The sequence below is a fragment of the Equus przewalskii genome, chromosome 23 (assembly GCF_037783145.1).
Source record: "Equus przewalskii isolate Varuska chromosome 23, EquPr2, whole genome shotgun sequence".
In the NCBI taxonomy this organism is placed as follows: domain Eukaryota; kingdom Metazoa; phylum Chordata; class Mammalia; order Perissodactyla; family Equidae; genus Equus; species Equus przewalskii.
The window spans coordinates 20235355-20246116 of record NC_091853.1 but is presented as its reverse complement, the minus strand read 5'-3'; the positions used below and the strand labels follow the sequence as shown (position 1 = coordinate 20246116).

The following is a 10762-nucleotide window of genomic DNA, read 5'->3' as shown; positions in this document are numbered from 1 at the left end:
ATTGTCTTGAAAACATACTCAAGAGGGCCTGACACCATGCCTGGGCTAGCCTGTTGGAGGGATATGAAAGACATGTACAAGTGAGGACGCAAGGAGAAGAGGTCAGTTGTCCCAGCTGAGGATATCCTATATCAGGTTGCAGTCAGATGACCCCAAATACAGCCACCTACCCAACATGTATCTGGTGCATGAATGAACCCAGATGAGACTAGAATTGTCATGTTGACCTGTAAAATAGTCAGCAGTAATAAATGCCTATTGTTTTAAGCCACTGAGTTTTGGAGTAGGGATGCTACATAACAATAGCTAGTTGATATAGTGTCCCAATTAATTAGTGAGATTTTTGATTAAATTTATAATATAATCTTCTCCTGGGAAATGAGCCTATAGGAAGAGTTTGAGCACTTACATACTTAACAATGTCCAAGAAAATGTTCTTATTATATTTTGAAATTTCTCAGAAGCAAAAGAATAGCAAATAATTGAAGGGTTGCTTTGGGGTAGGTTGTTTTGATTTGGGAGAATTTAAACATGTCTCATCCAGAAATTGAGCATGTTCTGGGGACATTCAAACCAATGTTTGTGTTGTAAATGGCATTCCAAACCCATGTCCACATAGGTAAGAAGACCTAGGGCTGGCACACAGAAAATATTTCCCAGCAAACCATTGCATTCACTGTTACTTTGAGGTCTCTAGGAAGAAATGTGAGTGGAATAAGTGCATTGAGGACCTTAGAAGATTTGGCAGTGCAGTTTAGATGCTTATCTGAGCCACACAAGTTAGGAATCTGGGATGGAAATCTCCTAAGAATAATCATTCTCACGAAATTTCCAATCCCTCTTGTTTTTGGCAGAATTTAAAATTCCGTGGAAATGGCTCATGTCGCAAGACTTTTGTGTGGTGTTGGCCAGCACCAGGAGGAAGAGCGGCCCAGGGAAGGAAAACCAAACCAATGTGGCTGCATGTTTTCACGCCTTTGAAAAGGTTTAGGTTTGGCTCAAGCCAAGAAAGAACACTTGGGGTTTTTATTTTGTGCCAGCTCCTTCAAATACCATTCACCTGACTCATGAAGCTTTGAACATCAAGAGGGAACAGGGAGTGAATAAATTTCAGTATTCCTGATGTTCAAACATACTTTGAACGAGACTCCTTTCTGCTGGAAGAAAGAGCAGAACACAGAATACCATTAGAGCAAAATGTACTCTTACAATCTTTGCTGGACGGTGAGTGGCAACGCAATTTGTTAATCAGTCAACTCATTATGTTTCAGGATTATAAGTGATACTATGGTGTACAAGACTTAGATTCTCCCTTGAGATAGCTCACATGGTTGAGTCAGGGGGACAAACCTGGACCAAATTATTTTGCCCTTTCCAAAATTTCGCTAGAATTTTAAAATCCAGTAATGCATATTATTTATGTTTTTGAGAATAATTTTGCTATTTTACTCATCTTACCATCACATATGCTGATTCCACTGCTTGGAATGTCCCACTACCTATTGTTTGCTCGGCGAATTCCAATTTCGATCCCAAATGCAGCTCAGACATCAACCTTAATCTTGCCAAACATAATTACTCCCTTATCTTTGATACCTCTCTGCTTTGTACATATTTATCTTATTGCATTTAACACACAAAATTGTGTTCTTAGCACAGTGCCTGGGGCATAGATGTTCGATAAATAGAAATGGATTGCACAATACACCACTATAAAAACTTCTCTTTCTGAAACACACGAGCCCCGAATCATCATTAGCCTCATCCTTCTTTCTCAACCCCATGCTAATCACCTGTTTGTCATTCCCAGCATGGCTTTCGCCCCAGCAGCTTCCACACACCTTCTCCAGCCTCTAGGTCACTCTGTGAGCCTTCTCATATGCAAATATAAGAGGTCAGCAAATGCTCATGGGTTAGGACTTTGCCATCAGCTGATCTAACTTTAAGTTGCTACTTTAAAGGGATCATAACTTCTGGACTCCAGCACCATTTATAGCACTGAATTACTTGACATCTAATAATAGGGTAATATTTGTATTTGAAATATAGAAACTCTTTCCCATGAAGTTAAAACAGGATAAGGATAATCCGATTTCATTTTTTTTTTCCAGTTGCCAGTGGCTGGGTACTTCATCAGATTACAGCATGAAATGGTACACATGGAGCAATGGTCAGAGGTTTACAGCTCTGTCTGGTCCAATTAGAGTTATTATTTTTCACATTCTCCTTCCATTTCCTTGAATTTCTGCCAAGTCTCCTACAAAATAGTGCAATTGTGCAAAGGGGTGTCCAGAAAAGAGAGCACAGGAAAGGTTCAGTGAAAAACTACTCATTTCTGGAAAGACAACTGGCAGTTTATATGCTATTGCTGTGCCTGTGTACATGGGTATTTGTGTATGGGAGGGGCATGTTTGGTCTATGCACAAATGTAAGTGTCTGTCTGTCTATCTAATCTCTTTCTCTCACATGATTTGAAAAGCATGCATTGTTTTAGTCAGATGGAAGGATTATGTTACTTGAATACTGGTATTTAATGTACATTATCGCATTTATTATCATATCAAAACCAGATGTTTAAAATTTGGGCTAGAAATTCCAAAATATGGCTTGTATTACCTCAGGGTCACCCCGCCACCTAATGCTCACTGCTCAGCTGTATTTTGTTATGGCTTTAATCGAGCAATAATGTGTTTCTACAAGTCTTACTGTGGTATTAGATGACATGTGGGCTAATTTAGGTGGGTTGAGCAGACTGGTAGGGGGTTAGACAAACCAGAGCAATTTGCTTTCCCAACAATAAGAAAATACATGAAGAATTATTGCCAATAGTCAAGGCACCTCTCTCTCTCTCTCTCTCTTGCTTTTGCTCGCTCTCTCCTTACCTCCCGTCTTCTCTCTCTCACTCTCTCTTTCATTCTTTATCTTTGACTCTTTCATTTAAAATTTGTTATTTTTCCTGTCTACAAATGTCCCCCAAACTTCATCCAGAAACAGGAGCTACCTCTAATTTCTAACTTTATCTCAGCGAAAGCTACTTGAAACCTTCCTCTGATTTGCCTTTCTTACATTGCTTCTGTACTGATAAAATTAAAACAGGCAAGTCCAGAAAACTGATAGCATTCTTGATTTAAAAAATTATAATCAATGCAATTTAGATAAGGTTAAAGAAAAAAGAAATAAAAGCCTGTGTGGAACCAAGCCAGCGATTCATCTCTTTGCATTAATAAGTTCCAGCAACGGTACTACAGGCACGGAAAGCCTGTTCGCCACTGCGCTTAGCAAGCACATGAGCTTAAAAATAAACTTTGACAATGTAGATCTCTTTGTCCTTTCAGGAATGGAAAACATTATGTACTTCAAAGCATGCTAAGCCTGATTTTAAAATATAGTTGGGATATTGTTACTGTGGCAATTGGGAGGGTATTCGGGCTGCACGCAGTACATGGATGCTTCATATGTAATAGTACTTGAGCCACAAACTCCTGAGAATAAATGACGCTGACAATTTTGATATGCTCATTCATAAGGAAGAAACGTCTGCCTTTTAAGTTCTCTGGAAGAACTGAGATATAGTTCCTCATTTCAATCAGGGAGTTTCTTCCTGAACCAAACTGCATAAACAGAGCATTTGAGTAGCACATTTCACTTGCATACAGCAGCGTTCGTTCATTTTTGAGTGTTTTTGGACAGGAAATTGATCTACAGGGTAACATTCGCACAAAAAAGGAAACAGTATGGGACGATGGCTTCTTAGTACAAGTGACTCCGTTCTGGAAATTACGGACAAGAAACCTTGGAAGAAGAACAGCATTAAAGATCAAAAGCATGATGACTCCTGATGAAAACATCCCCAAATGATGAACCCACGAGCAAAAAGGAACTTCTACTGTAAGTATCTTAGCAATAAAGTATCTTATCTGTTTTCAAGATTTCTGAAGTATGTGGAGTAGATTTCCAAGCACGTATTTGATGTAGGGAGACTTCATTATAGACAAGTCTATAATTAAACTCATTGGGTGGTTCCAACAGAGGGTTAGTTACTGGAATTTTTTCCATGACCTTGCAACACTGAAATAAATTGCATGTTAATGTGGGCATGTTTTATATCAGGCTTTTATTGTGTGCTGTAATTCTTCTGGCAATGCAAAATTGATCAACATATATGTCTATAAAGTCCATTACATTTGGATTCTGGTGATTTAAACTATGTTTACTTTGGTTTCATGTTATGGTTAATCCTATAATCAATTTTTTCGTGTATAGATTAACACATATATTTATAATTTACTTAGAGAGAACATTAGCTGTTTCCTCAGTGAATCTTGTTTGCATTGTAGGGAAGAGATGGCTTAGAATCTTGGAAATGTGGAAGAAAAGGTATGATAGTTTAAACCAAAACTTGGGAGCTAAGACCTTTTTTTTAAAAAAATTTTTACATTTCCATATTTATTTGGTACGGAGTTTGAAAATTTTTAGGTGTCTCTATATATGACTTTTTTCACTCTATAGGAATATTGTTGTCATCTTGAAAATGTGACTCAAGCTCACCAACAGTAGAACCCTGTGTAAATATTAAATATAGCTAAGTCCATCTTTAGTGCTGGGCATAGAGTGCATACTTAATAGACAATTTTTGAGTGTTGACTATGTGCTGATGTTGGGTAATAGGACAAGTATCCTGATTATATAGTAATCATTTCATATCTTGACTTTATTTTATGAACTTATCTGTGAGTGTGATTGAATCCTGTTTAACAAAGAACTGTATAATAATGGGGTCACACTGTATTGCTATTTTCAATCAGGAATTTCTTTAAAAATCAAATTTCTAGATGATTTCTATTCTTGGTTGCTCTTCTTTTGAACAAAGGAGTTTGTTCAAGTTGTTTATCTGAAGGGATATCATAAAGTTTTTGGAGCAATTCAGTATATAAAACATCACCTTATTTCCAATTAGTAGGTAATTTCCAGGTGCTAGTTTGTGGCATTGGGACTTGGAACTTGTAATTTTGGAGCCCCCTCTGCTGAGGATTGATGGGTAAGCCAAGATGCTGGCCAAACCCTCATAGAGGGGAGATCATTTTTTATGTGTAAAGGGCATGAAAATAAACTGGGAAGTAAGTGGATGCAGAGACTCTTGGAGTCAAACCAAGTGTTTCTGGAGAGACAGGAAAGAAAATATGGAGAAAGGCATTCAGTGGGATAGAGCTGGAGAGACAACTTAAATTCCTTAGAGATGCCACCTCTGTCTCTTATGATGCCAGATAACACTGTTTCAGTCCTCTAATTTTTTTCTAGGTCACTTGCCATAGATACTTGTTAAACTGAACACATGTCTTTCTGCTACCCCAAGTAGGAAACAAGAATGCCATACGTGTAATTTTATTTAATCTTAATTAGAAGCAGTGATGGGATCCTTTGGCTAGGAACTGACAGAAGCTACATCTAAGCAATAATTATCATCAGGGTAAAAAAGTTTTGGATAATCATATATAATGTTTGGATAAGTTTAAATTATCCCATTAACAGTCTGTTCATTCTCCTACTTAGATGTGCATTTTATAGGTAATTTATCCAGGTAGATCTATCAGAATATAATTCTACAAGAATAATTTGGAAGTTCTTTTAATAATGAGAAGGCTGGTTGATATCATCTGCATGAACGCTTTTTTAGGCTAAAATCATCTGGATTCAGTATGCAGAATTCTGGGACCTCAATCAAGAAATGGTGCAACATTAGAGAAGTCCTAAGGCTTTCTCTTTAAGGAAAGGGTAGGCATTTGCTTATAATATGAAAGCCAAGTAAGTAATGTACGGTAAAATGATTAAGATTTTGAGGATTATCTTCAAAAGGAAAATATAGGTTTAGACCTCACCTAACAGGATCGGGTTGTCGTTATTGATGACAAACGATAACTTGAATTTCCATGGTACATTATAATTTTTTTTAGTTAGTTGTTTGACATCCGAAAGATCTATAGGCAGAACTGTCAAAGGTTTGCTGTATGGGGAAGAATGAGCTCCCTACTGCTAGTGGATGAGGCAGCAAGCTGGAGAAACAGAGTCACACAAATATGTATTGGAATTCCAGATCCCCCACTTAAAAGCTATGAGATCTTGAGCAAATTACTTAAGCTCTAAGTGTCTGGTTCCCCATACATAAAATAGGGTTAATAATTCTTCCTTCTTAGAATTATTGTAAAGATTAAAGGAGATAATTTATGTCAATGGCTTGACCCATAGTATATGTGCAATAAGATGGCTACCCTACATGAGATTTAGGGACCTTTCTAATTCTGTGGTTTTAGTAATTCTAGCTCCTTAAAAGAATCTAAATTCCTTGATTGTGCTAAATGCTATCCAAAGATGCAACTCAATAGAAATGTCTGTTCTTTACCTAGTGGGCTCCTAGTACGAGAAAATTGTAAAACAAAGCCGCTATAAGTACAATAAAAGAATGAATAAGGCAATCAGAATGCATGAATTGAAAGTAATGAAGTTTTTAAAAAAATATATTTTAGATGTGTTAGGTGATAAAATCAACTTGATTGACCATCCTACAGTCCTCAATGATTAAGACAGTGGGAACACTGAATTGACTGCCACTAATTAATTTGCCCTTTCATTTTGTGTCTGATCGTCTTAGAAAACCCCCTGAAACCAGCAAGTGATTTTCAGCAGAAATGGCTTTTTGAGAGTTTAAAGACTGAGGACGTTCATCTTCAAAATATTTCTATGACATCTTTCTATGGTGGCTGCAAAAGCCAAAGTTTTATGTGGGTGGTGTATTTTGATGATTTAATTTGTGTCCATTTGTTCCAAGTGCAGAGCGCTTGGCAGAACCATCATTCTTATACTGCTGCTTCAACTGGCTTAAGCAATGTTTCACATCACAGACATGAAATAACAAACGAGCTGTTAGATTTACTATATGGAAAGTTACTATATATTTGGGATAGTGCCAGCAGTGGCTGTTAAAGAAAATATTACCTCGACTCTATATACTGCCATTTTCTTTTTAAAACATTTCCGCATATGTTCTTTCATTTTTCCTCACCCTTGAAGTAGAGAAGGATGCTATGTTATTTTATAATATGAATTATAAGCCCAGAGATTAAGCAGAATTGTCTAAAGAGAATGTTGAATGTGAAGTAATGAGACTTTGCCTCCGGTATAATTTGTCTGATGGTTTTGTGACTATCTCTGATTTTTATCCAGAAATATACAAATCATCTGCTTCTCTCATGCTTTAATAAGAGTCTTAAACTTGAGTGCTAATTAACACTTACTTCGTATTGTGCGTCCACAAAGACCCCACCAATCAGGCACGTACACAAAAAGATATAGTGCAACTGGGTTCAACCTTAGTCAGGTGTGCGGAAAAACCTGTTTCTGGAATTCGCTGTCTCCTCTACTATCAATATATCCCAGTCACTTCAAAAGAGTAAAGGTGTTCCTTTTTACTCACTTAAATTTTTTGTTTTATGCAGGAGTCATGGCTACAATTGTACTCTTGGCAACCTTCCTTGGCTGAAATGACACAAATCTGGAAATTTTATTTTTTGTATTTTATATATATATATATTTATATAGACATATTTACACACATGGAAATATATATGTATAACAAATTAGCAAAGGGACAACACGAGGGAAAATGCTGCTCCATAGCTCCTCAAAGGCTGGTAAACTAGGTCTTATAGGCATAGATTCGGAGACTCAGGGCATGGTTATATCTATTGATTTCAGTCTGGTCATCAGAAGTCTTCCATGTAGGACTGAAGATTTTAGGCAGCAGAAACCACAGTTTACAGGTGCAAGAGAGAAACAGAAAACTATAGAGCAGCAGGGTCCAAATATCTCACACAAGTTATCCACTAGGTGATTTTGAAATGAAATATGTTGATTTCTTTCCTATCAGTAGCTTCATCTGTGCAATATTCTCTTAGGGCAGTTCCTTATTTTCTTTTCATTTAGAAGCTTAACATTGCCACGGGTTCTGTGCAATACTTTTGGTTGGTGGCATTTTGTGACCATGTAGGCTTAAAGAGGAAATCATGGAAGAGAGGGCTTAGATGCATTTTGAAATGAACAGAACGAAACTTGGAAAAGATCTTGTTCTGCATGAGCGTTGCTCAGACGGTATTATCCTTATTATTCCCTCCTCCTGTGAGAGGAACAGCCTGTAAGAGTAGACCAAGTGCAGTAGAGCTAATAGAGGTGCGATTACAGGTCATTCAATGGGATGATGCCAAAGTGTCTTATTTTCATTATGCTGTTTTCATTGTTTGAAACCCGAGGTAAGAGATCAAGATGAATGGAGCCATCATGTGTAAATGCAACCAGTAACTTTTCATGCCTTGACATTTAAGAGTTCTGGATAGTCCAATCCCGAAAAAGTTCTTGCTTCTTTTCCTTCATGTTTTTAAGATTTGTTTTATTTTGGAGAAAAGTACAGGATTCTCACTGCTCCAGAGTGAGACAGTCTGCTCCCAGAACACAGGATTTTATCTTGTATTTATATTTTAAATTATTTAAAAATCTACATAAAGTAAAATTCACTAATTTTTGTGTGCATAGTTCTGCGAGTCTGGACAAAGGTATAGAGTTTTGTAACCACCATCGCAATTAAGATCAAAACAGCTCCTTCACCCCAAAAATGTTCCCTCATGCTGCCCCTCTGCAGTCAAAACCAGCCCCATCCCTAACCCCTGGGACCACTTGTCTGTTTTCTGTCTCAGTAGTTTTACCTTTTCCAAAATGTCATTTAAGCAAAATCATACAGTTTGCAACCTTTTGAATCTGGTTTCTTTCACTTAGCAGAATACATTTGTGCTTCATTCATCTATCAATAGTTTGTTTCTTTTTATTGCTGAGCAGTATTTTATTGTACCAAAGTTTGTTGATTTATTCGCCAGGGCAGAACATTCAGGCTGTTTCCAGTTTTTGGTGATTATGATCAATGCTGCTTTAAACATAATATGCTGTAAATACAGGTTTTTGTATGAATGTAAGCATTCATTTTTCTAGGGTAAATGAATACCTAGGAGTGGGATTACAGATCATAGGGTAAATGGACATTTAACTTTAAAAGAAACTGCCGACCTGTTGTCCAGAGTGAGTTTAACGTTTTGCCTTCCTACCAACGATGTTTGAGAGTTCTAGTTACTCTGCCTGCTTGTCAGCACTTGGTATGGTCAGTTTTTGCTTTTTAAATTTCTTAGCCATTTCAATAAGTGTGTAATGCCATCTTCTTGTTGTTTTAAAATGGTGAGCATCTTTTCATGTGCTTATTTGCAATCTGAATATCACATTTGGTGAAATGTCTGTTCAAATCTTTTGTCCATTTTTTACTCGATATTTGATTTCTTGTTGGTTTTATGAGTTCTTTTAAAATTATGGGTATAAATCCGTACCCATAATTTGTGATTTGAAGATATTTTCTGTAGTTTGTCTGTCATTTTCTTAATCATCTTTTAAAGAGAAAAAGTTTTAGTTATGATGAGGTACAATTGACCTAGTTTTTTCTCTTATGGATCATGCTCTTAGTGTTGTATCTACGAATTCTTTTCCTAACCCAAACTCATGAGCATTTTCTCCTGTGTTTTCCTTTTTCTGAAGATTTGTAATTTTGTGTTTTATATTTAGGTCCATGATCCACCATAAGTTAATGTTTTTTATATGGTATGATGTGTGGGTTGAGGTACATAATTCCTGCATATGAATGTCTAATTGTTTTAGTACCATTTATGGAAAAAACTGTCTTTTATCCATAGAATTGTATTTTCACTTGTATTAAAAATCAGTTGACTATACTTTTGTAAGTCTGTTTCTAGACTCTCTATTTTGTCCCATTAATTTATGTGTGCTAGTTTCACTAATACCGTGCTGTCTTGATTAGCATAGCTTACAGTAAGTCATGAAATCAGGTGGTGTGAATCCTCTCAACTTGTTCTTCTTTCTCAAAGTTGTTTTCTCCACTCTTTGCCTTTTCATATATGATTTTGAAACAGCTTCACAATATCTACAAAACTCCTGCTGGAATTTTGATTAAGTGTTAAATCGACAGATAAATTTGGGGAAAGTTGACATCTTAATGATATTTGAGCCATCCAGTCCACTAATTTAGCTCTTCTTTGATTTCTTTCATCAGTGTTTTGTAGTTTTCATCATACAAACTCAGCACATCTTTCGCTAGATTTATACTCAGGTATTTTATTTTTTGGAGTCGTTGTAAATGACATTTAAAAATCTTCTGTTTCAATATGTGGCTATGTAGAGATATGTTGGATTGTTTTTGCATATTGCCATTTATCTTGCAAATTTGTTGTTTGTTTCTTAGTTCTAGGAGATTTTTCTGGAAACTATTTAGGTTTTCTGTGTAGACCATGTCGTCTATGCATAGAGACAGTTTTATTTGTTCCTTTCCAGTATATGTGCCTTTTATTTCTTTTACTTGCCTTATTGTACTGGGTAGGGTTTTTAGTACTATGTTGAATAGGAGTGGTGAGAACAAACATCTTTGACTTGTTCCTGACCTTGGGGGAAAAGACTGAATCGTCATCATTAAATATGGTGTTAGCTATAGGGATTTTTGTAGATATAATTTATCAGGCTGAAGAAGTTTCCTTATGTTATAATTATATGATGCAATTTGCTGGGAGTTTTTATTATGAGTGGATTTTAGTTTTTTCGAATCCTTCTTTTGCATCTGTTGATATGATCATGTGGTTTTTCTTCTATAGTCTCTTCATACGATAGA

General features: G+C 36.3%; 1 protein-coding gene across 2 annotated transcripts in view; it reads left to right on the top strand.

Moving 5' to 3' along the window:
• The first annotated feature begins 2827 nt into the window (after window positions 1–2827).
• KCNK2 (potassium two pore domain channel subfamily K member 2) overlaps window positions 2828–10762 on the top strand; it is a 210043-nt gene continuing 202108 nt past the window's right edge. Inside the window, exon 1 of one of the 2 annotated variants that reach the window (XM_070590965.1) lies at window positions 2828–3888. In XM_070590965.1, coding sequence (XP_070447066.1) covers window positions 3855–3888 — 34 coding nt within the window. In that variant the 5' untranslated portion in view covers window positions 2828–3854. The remainder of the gene's footprint in view (window positions 3889–10762) is intronic. The other variant, XM_070590964.1, reaches the window with a different exon arrangement.